Source organism: Onychomys torridus, chromosome 13, assembly GCF_903995425.1.
Source record: "Onychomys torridus chromosome 13, mOncTor1.1, whole genome shotgun sequence".
Taxonomy (NCBI): domain Eukaryota; kingdom Metazoa; phylum Chordata; class Mammalia; order Rodentia; family Cricetidae; genus Onychomys; species Onychomys torridus.
The window spans coordinates 52,880,842-52,899,266 of NC_050455.1; the positions used below are offsets into that span (position 1 = coordinate 52,880,842).

The following is an 18,425-nucleotide window of genomic DNA, read 5'->3' on the forward strand; positions in this document are numbered from 1 at the left end:
CACCCTTGTTATAGCATGGATCAGTATGTCATTCCTTTTGTGGCCAAATTATACGCCTCTATCTATCTATCTATCTATCTATCTATCTATCTATCTATATCTATCTCCCATATCTATTGATTCATCCACTGCTGCTGAAGTGTCTGATGCTGATGTTGTTTCTACCTTTGGGCTGCTAAGAGCACTGGTTTGTGTTTGCTTGAGTGCCTGTTTCTAATATGGTCAAGAATGTGTCTCAGAGCGAACGTGCTGAGTCAAAGTCAAACTGTCTTCCCCGGTAATTATATTACTTTCCATGTCCCCCAGTTCAGTTCCTCCATTTTCTCTTAGCATCATGACGATGCTACTGAGTGTGAAGTGGGATTTCATTTTGATTATTCATCTGTTCCAGGTAGGATCTCACCAATTCACGTTGGCCTCCAATTCACTATGCTGCTGAGAGTGATCCTCTGCTCATGCCTGACTTCATGTCCATTTTCACTTTGAGTGGCTAAACCAGGAGCATCTTTCCATATGCATTTACCATTTACACAGACACTCAAAGTAGCCGCTCTTCGGTAGGTTGCTTATCCTCCACTTGATGGCTGTATTTCCATGCACTGTGTGGTATATGGGTAGCACTATAATTTTCCTTTTCATTAAAAAGTATTTTTATCTGTGTGGGTGTTTTCCCTGCAAGGATGTCTATATATCACTTCTATGCCTGGTGCCTTTGGAAGCCAGAAGAGGGATTCAGATGCCCTGTGAGCTGTCGTGTAGATGCTGGGATTCAAACCAGGGTCCCCTGGAAGAGCAGCCAGTGCTCTTAACCACTGAGCCATAGCTCTAGCTCCCTAGAAAATTATTCTGCCATGCTTTGTTTTAGGAATTCCAGCTCCACCTCCCCCAGAGATTTACCTCAATGTCTTGACAGGGCTTTTTGTTTGACTACTGCATCAAAAATTTCATTGCACGCATAACTTGCCAGCAGATTCTGACAGGAGTTTTAGAAGCCGTTTTGTAGTGTTCTAAAGCTTCGTGCCCATCACAGGAAGGCAGTGCCTCTTGAAACATGTTTAGATTCCATTAGGGTCCATTTTGTTATCACATTGCCAACTCTCAGGGGTCATTTTCTCTCCATCAAATGTCATTCCACAGCAGCTCTGCTATGGAATGTGACTAAATAGTACCATTAGGGGGTGCTGTTGGGTTGAAAATATTCTAACCAACTCTATGGTGGCTTTGCTAGCCTTCAGTTTTGCAGGCTGCTCAGAAATCTCCTCTGAGGAAGCTAATACCTGCCTCTCTCCTCTCACCCCACACACCTGCAGCCTGACACCTTCTCAACACTCACTGATAATCATACCTCCCAAAGAAGTCCTCACCCAGAGAATCTCCTCCCTAATGGCATAACCACACTTTGCTGGTTGAGACACATCGTCTTTTCCTTTTAGGTCCTACCCACTGCCCTCTACCCAAGTCATCACACTTAATCCTCGCCGCAGCTCATACACAGCTCTCCCCCTTTAGCTTCCTCATTCATTCCCACTTGCCCATGTTTCTGCCAACTATCTGGAATGAACTTCCAGAACAGCAGCTCACTTCTCCTTTCCGTTATTCTCCTTCCAAGGAGTTGAGGGGAAGCGGTCTGGAAGAGCCTTGGTCCCACCATCAAAGCCATTCCCTCTCCAGTGAAAGTCTCATCACCTCCTCAGCCACATCTTCTCCAGCATTTTGCACCATCTCTAACATTCCACACTGCCAGCGAAGCCCTAAGTTCTTTCAGGAACCACCTCAGGACTAGGTTCATCTGTCACGTACTCCACACTTAAAAGCGAAGCAAAGCAAACCAAAACCAAAACCAAAAAATAGGAGCCAGGGATGTAATTCAACCGAGTGCTTTGCCAGTGTGCACAACGCCTCATGCCCAACAGTGAACGAAAGCAGACGTGGTGGCACATGCTGGTAGCATCAGCATTGAGAGCTGGCCACAGGAGGCTGGAAGTTCAAGGTCATCCCCGACTCTACAAGGCATTCAAGCAGCCTGGGTTTTATGAAAGCCTGTCTTACAAAGGCAGTAAAGCACAAAACTCAGGGTTAAAAAGATAGCCATTAAGAACACTTGTTTTTCTTCCAGAGGATCTGAGTTAGGTTTCTAGCATTCACAGCAGGCAGCTCACAACCATCTGTAGCTCCAACTCCAGGAGATATGATACTATTTTTTGGCCTCTGCAGGCACCCATACATACATGGCATACACACACCACCACCACCACCACCACCACCACCACCAACAACAACAACAACAACCACCCAACTTGGAAAAACATTTTACAGCTGGAAAATGCAGCTCAGTGGAAAGTATTTTGCCTAGCATACATGAGGCCCTGGGTTCAAATCCCAGCCCTGCTAATAAACAAACACAAAATACATACATAAACATAGATAAAATTTCACTTTCCAAATATTTTACTAAAGAATTTATTTTTTAAACAAAAATATACATTAAATCTCAGATTTACAGCATATAGAAATAATTTATGATTTGCATTTTAAAATTACTAATATTGCACCTAACAGTGTCTTTGTCACATATACATTGTCTACCTTTCCCACCAGTCAAAAAAAAAGTGAAACTTGAAACTGACAAAATTACACAAGCTAAATTTTCTGTAAAAAAAAAAAAAAACAGAGAGAGAGAGAGAGAGAGAGAGAGAAAGAGAGAGAGAAACATACAATTCTTCTTATTTACAAGGTAAAGTTGTAAACTTTCATAAATTTACCTCCATAGGATAGGCATACATTCTTTCATCATACCTAGACAATGCATTATAAAATTACAATTAAATTGCCCTGTCCTGTGTACAGAAGATGAACTATACACATGATTTCCTCTTGGGAGTCCACAGACTGATACAAACATTTGCAAGGGGGAAAAATAACTGCAACCCATCTATATCTTGACTAGAGTAGGAAAACTGCTTTGTGAGAAATAAAAAGGAGAAGAGTCCATGAAAAAAAAAAAGTTACCTTTTCAAGGATATTTTCCTTAATTACCCAATTTTTTTCAAAATAAAAAATACTGTTCTTTTGTCTTAGACATAAGACAGATGCCAGACTGAGGCCCCTAAAAGACTCACAAACAATACTTGGTAGGAAGGGGTATACACAAAAATTTTCTTTTTAGCAGACAATTTTATAAAATAGTGCCAAATGTATTGTCAGTGCCCTCTCTGGCCTTTTGGTTTGTTTGTTTAAACTTATCTGTTTTGAACAGGAGACCTCCCCTTCACTTCCAGGAAACACAGAGGAAAGTTCCCCCCCAAAGGCTCCCTACCAGGTACATCCAATCTCCAGACATTGTGACAGACAATTTGTACAAAGCTCTCACTAGAGAACCAAGCAATGGGATCATTCACGTGAATGCGTCCACACAACCTCATAACGTCTTAAGGAAATTTACAATTTTTGTGTTGGGCCACATTCATAGGTACTTTGGTTGGGTGTGGCCGCAGGCAGCAGTTTGAATACACTTTGTAGACTTTGTACACATGTCGCTCTCACTTCTTCTGGGTAGTAGTAGGACTTTCCCATCAGTTAACAGTCAAGCCCCCATGACAAAGTGTGTCTGCCATCTAATGTATCCAGTGGCTGGTAAGAGCTAAAGCGCTATCTTCTAGAGGAATCCACAACTAAATTTTCAGTAGGCAATTTCCTGTTCTTTTCCAAATAGTTAATTTTAATTGGTCCGTAATTGTGCATATTTATGGGACACCATGTGATATTTCTTCCTTTTGGTACTGAGATGGGACCTAAGACCCTGGCTCTACCACCAAGCCACAAGGTAGCCCACCATGGGGTATGTGTATACTGTACAATGTTGACATCAGGGTTTGTTCATTTCTTCAATGGACAGTATCACTTCTTTGTGTTGAAAACATTCCATTCCCTTTCATCTAGCATCTCAGAAATATATATTCCATTATCATTATCCATTGTCCTCTACTGCGCAACAAAGGCCATGACTGATTTCTCTTATCTAAATGGAACTTACTTAATTCTAGTTGATACTGTCTTCAGCTTTTAAAAATCAATTTTGGAAAATTAAAGTAGGGAGTCAAACCACTTGGTACTGCAGGGAAATGCTAAGACATGAAATAGTAAAATTATGTAATGTGTTACTCAACCCAATAGTAAATCAATGCCAGAACCAAACTTTGCACTTAAGCATTCAATTAAGGAAATTTGTTTCAAATTTTATAACTTGGTATAAAGGAACATGAAGCCAATCACCAGCTCTGAAAAAGTCACCAAACCACTTTGTGTCCGGTGATAAACACGACGAATCTTTTGCTACTACACTCATAAATTAAAAACAGACTTTAAAAAAAAAAAAAAAAACAAAGTGACAAGCTGCGGGAAGTGCATCTAAAAAATCCATGTTTGAGGCCACAGCTAGGACAGCATCGTTGTAATTTTATAGTGCCGTAGTATCCTTTCAGCTGAAATGGAGACTTCTCTAAATTCTGTTGTCTTGGATTGAGCCTGGATTAAGACGTTCCCTTTGAATCTCAGCAGACATAGTCAGCTGAATAAAAAATAGATGATCGCATGGCTTTGCTACTGCTTAACAGCTCAACCCTAGAAGTTTATTATAAAGTTATTGTCCTCTGTGACAAGTTCAGTTTGTTTGTTTTTATAAAAAGGTCCTGAGTCTTTCATTTAAAAAAAAAAAAAAAAGACGTTTCCCCAGCGCTCAGCTCTCCACTGTGCGTCTGTACTCAGCGGTGCCTTCTGCAATGATGGCATCCAGGGGCGAGCGCTTCTTGCGGATGCTGCGGCCGGAGGAAATGAGGTCCGCGTAGCCCCTCTGGTGCGAGAAGGCATAGGCCGAGCGCCTGGAAGATGCTCCCCTCCGGAACACGTTCTGTGGCCGTTTCCACTGCTCTTCAGCCTTCAGTCGCTTCCGATGCTTCTGGATCTGGGTAAAGGAAACCATGAAAAGAAAGGTCTGAGATACAGAGGATGCCTGGCCAATAGAAGCTGGACAGAAGCTAGTTCCGGCCAAGAGGCTGCACACCCATGCACGTACAAATGTCTGACTTCTATCATGCAGCAGGTAGAAACTGGAAAACTATGGCCAGGCGTGGTGGCCCATGAATTTAATTCTTGTATTTAAATGGAGGTGGTCGGTTAGCGGTGGTGCATGCCTTTAATCCCAGTAGAGCCGTGAGTTGGAGGCCAGCCTGGTCTACTGAGCGAAATCCAGGACAGGCACCAAAACTACATGGAGAAACCTTGTCTCGAAAACCAAAAAGAAGGAAGGAAGGAAGGAAAGAAAGAAAGAGAGAGAGAGATAGGGAGGGAGGGAGGGAGAGAGAGAAAAGAAAGAAAGAAAGAAAGAAAGAAAGAAAGAAAGAAAGAAAGAAAGAAAGAAAGAGAGAAAGACAGAAAGACAGAAAGAAAGACAGGAAGGAAGGAAGGAAGGAAGGAAGGAAGGAAGGAAGGAAGGAAGGAAGGAAGGAAGGAAGGTCTTGGATGTCAGCCTGGTCTATATTGTAAGTTCCAGGAAAATCAAATCCCTCACTTTTCCTAGAGTTAGTTTCTTCCAACTTGATACAATCTAGAGTCATTTGAGAAGAAATGTTAAGTAGGAAAATGCCTCTATTAGATTGGCCTGTAAGCAAGTCTATGGGGGCATTTTCTTGATTAATGGTTGATATGGGAGGACCCAGCCCACTGAGAGTTCCACCTCTGAGCAAATGATCCTGGGTAGTGAAAGAAAGCAGGCTGAGCAAGCCATGGGGAACAAGCCAGCGAGCAGCACTGTTTATGCTTCAGTTTCTGACTCCAGGTTCCCAGGTTCCTGCTTGAGCTCCTGCCCTGACTTCCCACAGTGATAGACTGTGACCTAGGTAGGAGTTATAAGCTGAAATAAACCTGTTTTTCCCAAGGGGCTTTCAGTCATGGTGTTTATCAGAACAACAGAAAACAATAGAATAGCACCCTTTGTTGATTCCCAGGCCAGACTGGTATGTGTTGAAGATAAACCTCTACAGGTTTTTCCTGCATGTTAGTGCATACTGTGTGTGTGTGTGTGTGTGTGTGTGTGTGTGTGTGTGTGTGTGTGTGTGAGTGAGAGAGAGAGAGAGAGAGAGAGAGAGAGAGAGAGAGAGAGAGAGAGTACATGTACAAATGGATGTCTGGTTTCTTCTTCAATCACTTCCACCTTAATTTTTGAAGCAGAATTTCTCAAGGAACCAATCCTGGAGCTCATAGATTCAGCTACACTGGCTGGTCAGTAAGTCCCAGGAATCCTCCTGTCTCTACCTCCCTAGCTCCAGCATTACAGGTCCAGGGTGCAAAGGTGAAGTTGTTTATGTGTGTGCTGCAACCTGAACACGCGTCCTCATGCTCGCCCTGTAAGCACTTCACCAACGGGCCCCAATCTCCTCTCTTGTTTCCTGATCCCTGTCAACTGTCAGTGTTCTCCTGGGCACTAAAGGGGGCTTGCCCAACATCCACATCTCGCCTTTCTACAGGATGCTGATTTATAGATAGGTACTCCTCCCCCTAAGTAACATCCTTCATAAGACACGAAGCTTCTTTCCTGGCTGAGTATTAGTTCAACAAAGCATGCAGCCTAATTCTGACAAAGAGACCCAAGAAAAGCGTGTGTGAAAGTTCCCAGGATCCTGAAGGACAGGATGGAAGCCTCCTCTTTCCCCGTTTATCGATGTGTCAGATGTGATGCCAGGAATGGCCGTGGCCTTCTTCTAGATGAAACTGATACTGAAGACATTCTGCTCAGGAGAATGATGGAAAAGCAACATTAAATACCTCAACCAACCAGCCCTGAAGTCTGCTAGTCATTATGCAAGGGGAGATGACATGTTGTTTTTTGGGACACTGATTGTATTATAGGAGAGAATATTTTGCTTTAAATAATGGGGGCGTGGGGGACCCAACCGGTTTGCATGGCCAAAGGTTAAGATAAATTGTAAAATGGCAGGGACAAAACATGCTGTGCTGTATGGACAAACGTTTGAAGGTTCACTGTCCTTTAAGATGGAGTTCAAAAGGAATGGTGAAACAATGGAATTCCGATCAGACTTTGCACAAACTGAGAAACCTGCAGGAAAGGCAGTGTTGGGAAATGCTTTGATTCCTGGAAGGGACACTCAGTTAGGAGAGGAGGTCCGTATCTTTATGTACCTTGTCACTTTCTGATGGCCAAATGGTCATTGACAAGAAACGGATGGCAATCACAGGCAACAAGCACACCGCCACGGTCAGGATGATGGTCAACCAAATATATGGCTGTCTCAGGGCATTGGAAGCCGTTCCTGGAAAGAACATGACAGTGACGCACAGAGGCACTCTTATCCTAAGGGCACAGTTTGCCTTCCATACAGTGGAGCAGACGATCTAGGCTAACACTTTATAACCAGATTTACTTCCACAAACTGCTCCAGAAATGACCAGTTTTCTGTTTTTTGTTTCTAAGACAAGGTCTCCCCCTTGGGCCCTCAGAGGGCCAAGACAGCAGGTGTGATCCACCACACCCAATCATGAATGCACAGTTTTGTTTTGTTTTTTAAAGCAAATCCAAATAAAAGGGTCAGTTGTTTACTACAAGAAGATAAACAAGAACAAAATGAGGGAAGATGCTTTTATTAATGCTGCACCAAGAAACAATGGAAAAGTGGAGCTGGGATGTAGCTCACAGGGAGAGAGCATGTGCTGAGCATGCACTAGGCTCCGGGCTCATTCGGCAGTAGAGACTTCCCAAAAAAAAAAAGTTAAAATAAACAAAGCAGTTTCTAGCTTCTAGTTTTGGCTGGAAACTCCACAATTTGTCCTAAATTTTGGCAGCCCACAGTGTTTTACATGGGCCGTGCCATTTAGTTTACTGTGAGAGGTGGGAGCTGCCATCTGAGCCACATCAGGAAACTGAGTTGAGAACTCAGTAAGTCTGCCTAAGAAAAACACAGCTAGTCGTGGCGGCCCGAAGATCAAAACCCATTCTGTGACTGGAGCCGTGCTTTCTCCATAGAAAATTGGTGATTTACTCTCTAGTCTTTTACATCAGAAGCAGCAATTTGATTTTATAAACAGGTAATCATATACATTTCCCCAACAGCAAATACCTAGAGTCCAATTGATCACAACGCTTTCTGTACTTACATGAGTTTATAAAATTAATTTTTAAAATGTAAACTCTTTTATTTTCCTGTTAGAATATTAATTTTTACTAGCAAAAAATTGAAGCTTTATATATTTTTGTACTTACCCGGTAATTATGTCAGAATATTAGCTGATGACAATGATCTACACTTACTTTTGGAATCTGAGAAATACCAACCTGTGAACTGAAATGCGGACGGAAAGAGAACATGTATCCCCGCACTATGGAAATCAAACATGATGCCAAAGTACAGTGCAATGCTTCCAAAAATTGAAAAAGCATTCACAAAAGTCCAGTAAGAAGTATCCAAGCCAATCTGTCGGGAAACCAGAGAAAAACAGAGCACTCATTTGGGGGAATGAAGCAGGAAAAGAAAGGATCCAAGGATTCTGAAAACGGAACTTGGCAATTTGGGTCTGATTTGGTTTGAACAGTAAACAACCTGAAACCAAACCATCCTGGGCTCCAGCAAGAAAGAGGAACTATTCAAAGACGAGAGACAGAAAGAACAGTCTCGTTTTTTAAAGTGACAGAGGCTAGGTACAGGTAACAGCAGATGTAGGCTGTAGGCAAGGAGAGCCACATACCTGGAAATTGACCGTTATGACTAGAGCCGAGGCCACTGTGACGGCAAAGGACTGGTAGTCCGAAGGAGCCTCTCCATCCTGCCCCACTGTTTGTAGATAAGCGCCAAGTGGTATGAAGAAGAGGACCATGGAGGTTAAGACCCCGTGCAGCAAACTGACAAAGAATCTCTTATAGTTGAATAGCAAGTCCCTCTGTCCCACTACATACAACCCAGGGAATCGGAGACTCAGTTTGTCACTCACATCCTTAAAGAGAAAACAAAATCAGAATGATGTGCTGTCGATGAGGTCAAAGATGTTGGTGGGTCACACCGTGCCTCTTGTATCTCACGCACAGCTACCACTTGCCCTTGTGTTTTAGGGAGGCAAGCGGGGATCCAGAACAGTATTTCTGTGCGCAGAGGTCAACCATGCAGCTTTAGCTTACCAGTATTTGATGTTTACAGAGAGTAGCTCTGGGGACTTTATCCCAGTGCTACCAAAGACAATCAATTAATAATGTCAAAAAAAGGAGTGGAGAATAGTTGTTAACCTCCTGAGATAATGTGTTTGTATTATTACAAAATCTAAAGGAAGAAAATTCACATAGAAATTGGTAAGTTAACCCTTAATTACCCCCATTTATTTAATATTAATTATCCACTTCCTAAGAATCGCTTGTCAGATAAAATGTTATTTAGGAATTAAATACATCAACTTTGGAAAGTGTTAAAATTTACTTTTTCAATCAATAAGTTATTAATAAAAAACATGCTAGATTCTTAGGTGTCTGATCAGCCAGATGTCTGAAAGAAACATAGAAGCACTCTTGCCTACAACCAGTTACAGAAATTCTTTCCTTAGCAGAACATAAAGCAGTTATTGTTGCTTGACAGGTGTGCTAGGGTTTACTCAGGATGAGTAAAGCTAGAAGAATGCATCGATGTGTTTGCTGGAATCTCCCTGGCAGTGGATGGATCCATCCAGAGCACCCCAGCCCATGGTTCCTACCTGGTCAAGCAGCCCCATGAGGAGCACAGGCAAACTGGAGTACAGCACATTGTACAGGGTGATAAACCAGTCCTCATACGCCGTCTGCAAAGGGAGGATAGAGGTGCTGTGTCATGCACAAAGACAGGCTACAGGTCTGCCTTCTCCAAGCAGGATTGTCCCTTGCCAAGTGGGGACCCCATCCTGAAGAGAAAGCACCCCTTAGCTACCCCTGTACAAAACACGAGTTTGTCTATGCAGTGGGTAGCACCACACTTGTTCCATGGCAACAATCCCCTCCATTCCCACTCCTTAAATGTGTGCATGAGAACACTATAAGAAGGTTTTGCTAAAAGACTCTATCCTGATGGGTAATGCTAGAAAAATCAGTGTTCATTAAAAACAAGATTTTATATTTTGTGTTATGTGTGAGCCTCTGTGTTTGGGTATGTGCACATGAGTGTAACTGCCCATACATGCCAGAAGAGGGCTTTGAATCCTCTGGGATGTGAGCTACAGGTAGTGCAAACCACCTGACATGGGTACTGGGAACCAAATTCTGGTCCTCTGCAGGAACAGTATGTCCTCTTAACCTTGAGACGTCTCTCCAGCCATGGTCATGAGTATTGTACTCCTTTGTTAGTGAATTAGAATTCTAAAACTCAGTTGGAATATTTAAAACTGTTTAATACTTAAAAAAGAATATGAGAACTAGTTCAGGAGGGCTAGCAAGGTGGTTCAGCCACAAAAGCCTGGTGACCTGAGTTCAATCCATGGCACCCAGGTAAAGATAGAAGAAGAGAACTAACCCTACAAAGTTGTTTTTCTGACCTCTACATAGACATACAATAAACCAATTAGTAAAATGCTTAAAAGAACTAGCATTTTATTCGTGTAAAAGTTCTACTGAACAAATAGTTTTAAAGGAATAATGTTCCATTACCTGTGCCGAGTAGCCATTGAAGAAGGAGTACCAGAAATGAACTAAAGTAAATGCAAAGTTCTTGTAAAAGAAGTATCGGAGGAACTTGCACATCCTTATGTAAGACCACCGGCCATGGACCAGCAGCAACCTCTGTAGATATCTGAACTGAGCAAAAGAATAGTCACTGGACATGACTGCTTGCATTCCTTCTTGTCCACTTATTCCAACACCAATGTGGGCAGCTATGGGGCAGAGGGAAAAGAAGGGGAGAGGGATCAGACACTACTTCTAAGTCCAAGCCTTGAGCAACTCAAGACTTTCCACAGCACAACAAAAACAAAAACTCTTGCACATCCCACCCACCCCACACTTGTCAGAGGGACAGGTATGCTAGGCCAAGCACAGATGGGACTCCATAAATACTTGTGATAGGATCTCAGGTGGGTGGCGAATTCCATTTGGATTATCTGCCCAATACATCAGCCATCTCTTCCACCTACAGGGTGAGCCCCAGGCACCCTTATGGGCCACAGATGAGTCAGCTGCATGTCACTTATGGTAGATACTGCAAAGCTAGCCCCGTCAGCCTTCATTGTCCCTTTGTTGTAAGTAGAGAAGGTAGGAGAGCAACCTGGCATGCTTTCCCAGACTACTGTAGTTGGTCTGATTGGGGCCAACTGTTTAGATGCACTCATGACTTGGAAACTGAGGTGACCAGGAGTCTAGATTTTCCTCCCTTTTTGGTATTTCTGTAGTAGAGCTCGTATCCACTTTCAGCTGCCCAGATATTGATAGGCAACCATGAAAGCTTCTCAATTGAGACACTCTTCAGAGGAATCTAAAAGGTAGATGCTCCTCTAGTGAGTGGTCCAGAGGCTAGAGATTCAGCCTAGAAACTTCTTCAGTCCATTAAAAGCTTTTGAAGGCACCTATAGCCCTGCATTAACAAGTTCTGTTTTCTGTACTGAAAGCTAGCTGAGAGAAAACTTAGGTTTAGACCAGTCCATCTCTCCTTTTGGGATCCTGGAATTAGCACTGAGGTGTGCTAATATCATGAATTTTATCATGTAAATTATCTTAGTGTGGAATGGATTTCTTTTTTTCTGAAGGTCTCTGAGAGAGTAAGAAAGACAGACAGGCAGGCAGACAGACCAACAGGCATTGGGTTCCTCATGTAATTTTAGGTACTGACTCCAATGTCTTTCTGAAGCCTGGCTTCTTAGCCACAGTGAGACATCTTTACATGTTTTTGTTTGCTTGTTTGTTTTAGTTGATTTTATTTTGAGCTTTTGTATCATGTAGTTCATATGCTTGTCTCTAACTCACTATGTAGCTAAGGATGGCTTTGAACTCCCAATCCACCTTGACTCCACCTCCTGGTGGAGTTCTGCTCTCCCATGTCTGGTTTATGTGGTACTTGGATGTCACCCGTGGCTTTGTGCACAATAGGCAAGGACTCTACAAACTGACCTACATTCTCAACCTCTTTATATTTTTTAAATGAATTTTTTTCTTAAGCCAGCTTTGTCTTCTAACATTCATAATGAAAATAATTTTAACTGATGTTTTCTTCAATTTTTAAAGGCCCACTGTGGCTTTAAGACACACACACACACACACACACACACACACACACACACAGGCACCCATGCACACACACATGTGCTGTGGAGGAGAAGATTTCCAGAACTTTGTTAATCCATCTAAATAGTCATTAAATACATTTTCAAGTTGGATAATCTGAAATTTTGTCTAGGTCTTAAAAATTAACAGAAACAATGACAGTGAGGTCTTTTAGAGAAAATGTGTTGGAGAACACAGCCATCACTCCGACCTCCAGAAGTGACTTCACACTCCACAGTTTCCAAATGGGAAGAAGCCTCAAAACTCCAGCCACAGTTTTGAGGCCAAAGCATGTAAAATTTTAAGCATAACTATAGGAACTTGTCCAGGCCTAGGTTTTAATTATACTTTGTAGCTCTAACAGAGGGGAGGGGAAGGGAAAGGGAGGGGAGGGGAAGGGAGGAAGAATAAGTGATCTCATTTAGTGATTTATAACCCTTTTCAAAACACATAAATAGTGCTTACAAGGGCTGTGGCTACAAACTGCTTTCCTACCAAACCATGGCCTCTTTCCTCTCTGAACTGGCAACAGAGAGAAATGTTGAGATTCCCAGTGGCCTGCCAAGACCTGCGGAAGAGGCACTCTGTCTTAGGCCCCGGTCTGCAGACCTTTCACTTTTCCATGGAGCAGTGTGTGAAAACGAACCTTGTCACGGCTCACAGGGTAACTGAGGTCGAACAACTCTAAGGCAATACTGTTTCCCCCTAAAATCTAAAGTACAACCTAGTACTGTTGTTTTGCTAAAAGATGGTGTTGTCAAATTGCCTTCTAAATAATTGTGTTCATTCCCATAGATTCATGCTGCTCTCAACCTTGGCCACACACACACACACACACACACACACACACACACACACACACACACTAAGTAAATGAAACATTTTAAAATAAAAGTTTAAAATAACTTCAGAAAAATGGGCCCACATGAGGTTTATCTATGTTCCTTTGCTTTGCCCTCTCAAAGGCAGATGGCAAACCCATGAAGGAAACTTTAGAAGGCTCCATAATTAATAAAAATGACAAGTCTGTAAGGCCCCCAACCTTCTAGGACATCGAGAGGTCTACATCATAACTGAAAAACTCACATTTGAGTTATTTCTTTGACACAGGTAGTTACAGTCATGTCAGGGTACATGATGGGGAACATAATCCAGAGCTGGCCACAGAGGAAGGAGCAGATTTAACTCAGAGCAGGCAGTGGCATCTGTGTGGTGGGCTGGGCACAGAGCAGATAGCAGAGGGAGGGGAAGAAGTTGGCAGTGGGAAGGGATAGGCGTGTTGATTAAAAAGCAAGAAGACATACGTCATACAGATGGCTCCTGCTGAAGAAGACAGGGTTGGGAGACTCTTGGCACATACCAAGGAGGGAAAGAGAAGACTCTGAGGAAAGAAAGAGATGGTTCGTGAGTCATAAAACAGGCTGAAGTCATGAGTGTGTGTACAGTCACGTCATAATGCTCCTTAACCGCAACAAGGCCATATCTCAGAGTTAGAGGACAGAGAAGATACTTTTCTTGTTTCAGATGAGAAAATGGGTCTGAGCTGAAGCCCCAGCTGACTCAGGAGTTTGGTAGTAAGAAGGGAAGCCTCAGGTCAAGACAGCTTGGGTGCTTTCATAACAGTATAGAACTTGGAAATCCGTAAGTTAAAAATCTAAAATGCTCTAATGTGTGGAGACAGCTGAGCAGCACTCAAAAAGTGAAGTCCATGCAATTTTTTCCCCAAATGGAATATCTCCAGAACCTGAAACACTTTGGCTAGAAGATAATCCACTCATGTTACCTAACAGTACTATAGGCAGAAAAAAAGAACCAGGAATGGACACATGGGTGAGGACCAGAGGTCTGGTCTGCATGCTCTAACATCCGTGTAACCGTGTCTCTGCATGACAGTCCTTCAGTGGTGAGGAGCTAGGATCCTCCAACTGTCTCCAGACCATGGACTGTGCTAGGCAGAGCAAGACCATGAGATTGTGGAAGAATGTTTTCCTCAGGACTTAGGTTAGAAAGAATAATATCCTCAAAAATGAATACCAGAGTTAGCAGTTCATGCTGAGCGCAGCAAAATCTCTTGCAAAATTTATTACATATCAAGGGTTTTATTGCATTAAGAAAAAAATCAAATTTATCTTCAGGTCAGGGCTCGTTAGTTTTTAATCAGGGTAGAAATAACAGTTAAAAGTATTAAGTTTTTTGATAAGCCCTTAAAAATACAGGAAAGGAGCCATCTTGAGAAAAAAAAAAAAAGCCACACTGTGCATAAAAGAAACCACGATTTTCCCAGCTACAGCTCATCTCCTCCTTGATGTTCCGAGGCCCATGCCTGCTGGACCTACTGCAGGCTTCCTGAGGGTAAGTCAAGGCAGGGCATGGCTAAATGCCTTCAGGGTTATGTGCTGTATGATGCCTCAGCCATGAGACCTGAAGACACAACTCCCTCCACGTCTGTCCAGCAAGGTGGGGTGCCACAGGCCACTCACGCACAACTCACTTTTGATCATGTTCACATCATTGGCCCCGTCTCCAATGGCCAGCGTGATGGCCTTCTTGTACCTCTTCACCAGATCGACCACCATGGCCTTCTGCTTGGGGGTGACGCGGCAGCAGATGACGGCGCTACACTCACAGGCCAGGTCCACAAAGTTCTTCTGCCTCTGCTCCTTCTTCTCTTCCAGCCTTCTCTTACTCTGGGTCCGCATCCGCCTCTCTTCCTCTGTCCTTGGGAACTTCAGCTTTAGGATGTTACCTCTCTTGGCCTTTTTCTCTAGAAGGATCTCATTCTGTGACATCAGAGGGATAGAACATCACTGATCACTTTAGTTTTTACACCAAGGGGACCACTCCCAAGACTCAAGTCATGGGAAACAAAGTTCACACATTTTAACATTGATTATTTAGCTTCTGATTTAAAAAAAAAGACTTACAATAAGCATATAGAAAATATGTGTATCTTTAAGAGAAAGGTGGAAATGACCCACTTGTCAAAATACCTGAATAACCAATTTCACTATTTTGTTCTAATCCCTTCCAGATATCCTCTAATATTAACACTGAAACTTAGAAAAATCACACTTGTTTTTATAGGCTTTTATAGACTTTTAGATTGACAGGCAGTTAGTATGCAAAACCACCAAGAATGGTCCCAAGGGACTTGTTTGAGTGACAGGTGGGGACTCACTACTGATACACACCAACCAAGAGCCAGTGATGATTAAGGCACGGTTTTCTCCAGGAGGAAAAAAAGGTTCATACACAGGGGGTACAAATTTCGAAGAGACGCCTCCTCTGTTTCTCTGATTCTCCATCCTCATGTGAAGGAGAGAACTACGGGAAAATAAATTGAAGTATATAAAACATACAACCATAAAAGGCACTAGATTGTAATTTATTTTATTTTATTTTTTTAGAGATAGGGTCTCACTATGTATCTCTAATAGGCCTGAGCTCACCAGCTGGCCTTGAACTCACCAATCTCCCTGTCTCTGCCTCCCAAATGCTGGGATTAAAGGCATGTACTACCACACCTGGCTCTAGACTTTAATTTTGACATCGCTTAAAAAAAAAAATCATGTTACAAAAGTACGCAGCATGACATTTATCTCATTGTTGAGTGTGCAGCTTAGTAGTGTTCAAACTAGTCACATGTTGTGGAGCCAATCTGTCTTGGGAAGCTCGCTTGTTTTGTGACTGGCTCAATGTCACTGATGTCTTCAAGTTCATCAGTACTAGACCATGTGTTATACTTTCTTTCCTTGTGAAAGGTGAGTGATATTCCATTGTATGGATATGTTGATTTTTTTTGTTTATCCAGTTTATACCTTAATGGACACGTGGGTTGCTTCTGCCTCTTGGCTATTGTGAACAGTGCTCTATATACATGTGGTTGAACTTTTTTTTTTTTTTTTCAAAATCCTGCTTTCCATTCTTCTGAGTAGGTACCCAGGGTAGGACTACTGAACAATATGAAAATTCTATTTTGAATGCTCTCAAGGAAGGCCCATACTGTGGCCATGGGCTTCTCACTCCATCAACACACACCAGTGTTCCCATCCCTCAGAGCCTCCCCAGAACTTAGCAGTCACATACATTTCTTCCCACTGATGCACAGAGTCTTGATTCTCTTAGCCTCACTGGCATTTGTTTTGTTTTGTTTTTTCTTTCTTTTCTGATCATCCAGAGAGAAGTCATATTCAGTGACTTTGATTTGCATATTCCTGACAATTCATGATGCTGATTGCTTCTGTATGGCCCTTAGCCACAGTGCCTCCACTGTGAAGAAATGTCTAAGTGTTGGCTCCTCCACCATGGGGGCGCCATGTCCTTGTTACTTTACCATTTGTTAAAGACCCAAATAATGATGTGGATAACATAAGCAAGAAAAGGGAAGCAGTCTTGATGTGAACTTCCCCACTCTACTGTATGACAGAAAAAAAGCTGATTTCCACATACTCAAAATTATATCTGCTTTTCAAAATTCTCAGTGCTTGATTCTTTTAAAGATTTATTTTTATATTTAGTTATGAAAAGGTGTGTGTCTGTATGAACATTTGTCACATATATGTGGGTCCCTGAGCTGCCTGACATGGGTGCTGGGAGCTGAACTTGGGTCCTCGATGAGAGCAGAATGTACTCTTAACTGCTGAGCCAACACTCCAGCCTTCTGATTGCTTTAAACCAAAAAAATTATTATAATGTTTCCATCTGATGGGAAAGTGAACATGGCGTTTCAGAGTGGAAGAGGCCAATCTCCTCGTGTTACAAATCAGAAAATAAAGGCAGAAGAAGGTGATGTGATTTTTACTTGCAGGGAGTCGATGGGAAATCTTGTGTAAGGATTCAGGTCTCCACACTCAGCCTGAAGCTTTCTCCAGTCAACACACATCACCCATCATTCAGAAGCAGGTTTCTCAACCTTAGCACTATTGGGATCTTGAGCCAGATAATTCTCCATTCTATGTGGCCACTTATTATAGAATAAATAATTTCTATAAGGTTTAATGTATTCTTGGCTTCTGCCCACTAGAACCTGATAGGACCTTCTTCCCCTGTGACACCCACCAATGATGTTTTCAGACACTACCACTGATGCCTGAGAGGTGAAAATCAATCCCAATTCGAACCACTGCTTCCAGGCTGGTGAGATGGCTCAGTGGGCCAAGACGTCTGCTGTACAAGCCTGAAATTCTTCCCATAGAACCCAAGTAACAGTGGAAGGAGAGAACTGACTCCACAAAGTTGTCCTCTGACCTCCACATATGTGCTATGGCATGCACAATAAAACAAACAAACAAAACTTAGAAGCACTGTCAAGAGGATTGGGTATTTATTAACTTCCTTCCACATCATTTTAATTCTCACTTTCAAGCTCAAAACTGAGTGAAAATATAGGTCACTAAAAGATGGGAGCAGGACATGAAGTTGCCTATGCAAACCATTTGATAGGAACCATCATTTCAAAGACCCATCTAGAAAGATGGCTCATGTCTCTATAAATGGAAAGCTGGCTGAGAAGATGTTCATAAAATCTGATGTTTGTATAAACTTCTTGTTTAGTTTGGCTTAGGCCCAATCTGACACTTTCAAAAGAGAGATCGGAAAATTAAGTCGTCCCCCCCCACCACCCCCGCCCCATGTATAAAAAGTAAATAAAACCATATGGTACTTAACCAAATTGCTTGCAATTAAAAACTACTTAAGTAAACATGCTTATTGGCATTTAAAAAAAACTTGCCGATTCAAAGAGGCATGGTTTATGTGCTTTTATTCAAGCAGAAGAGATTTATATCACTAGCTTTGTCTAACTTAGCAGATTGCCTAATGCACTGGAATGACTTACAGAGTTGACTGTATTAGAAAGGCCCATCAACTCCATCCTGTGCTAGGACACACAACAGATGTGTTCTAACAGCTTAATTTGACTTTGTGCCATTAGACAAGACTGTGATTAAAAAAAAAAAAAAACTTGAGAAATAAATGGAACAATTAAGCCAGCAGTAAATGCATCACAGGAAGTGTATAGCTTGTAACAAGACTGTGCCTTTACATCACATGTTTCCAGGTCTGCCACAACTGATTAGGGGCCAATGAATGTCCCAGCATGAGCCAAGGCTTGAAATACCAAGTGTGCTCTCTCTAGAGACTGCCAATAAATGAC

The 18,425-nt window shown here is 42.3% G+C and overlaps 1 protein-coding gene across 1 annotated transcript in view; it reads right to left on the minus strand.

Moving 5' to 3' along the window:
• Nucleotides 1-4,733: 4,733 nt before the first annotated feature.
• Nucleotides 4,734-18,425, minus strand: part of Atp8b1 (ATPase phospholipid transporting 8B1) — a 125,152-nt gene continuing 111,460 nt past the window's right edge. The window contains exons 21-28 of the mRNA XM_036204975.1: nt 15,463-15,595; nt 14,763-15,051; nt 10,667-10,890; nt 9,745-9,828; nt 8,755-9,000; nt 8,345-8,483; nt 7,195-7,325; nt 4,734-4,960 (exon numbers count right to left, since the gene is read on the minus strand). Of these exons, the coding sequence (XP_036060868.1) occupies nt 4,736-4,960; nt 7,195-7,325; nt 8,345-8,483; nt 8,755-9,000; nt 9,745-9,828; nt 10,667-10,890; nt 14,763-15,051; nt 15,463-15,595 (1,471 nt within the window). The 3' untranslated portion in view covers nt 4,734-4,735. The remainder of the gene's footprint in view (nt 4,961-7,194; nt 7,326-8,344; nt 8,484-8,754; nt 9,001-9,744; nt 9,829-10,666; nt 10,891-14,762; nt 15,052-15,462; nt 15,596-18,425) is intronic.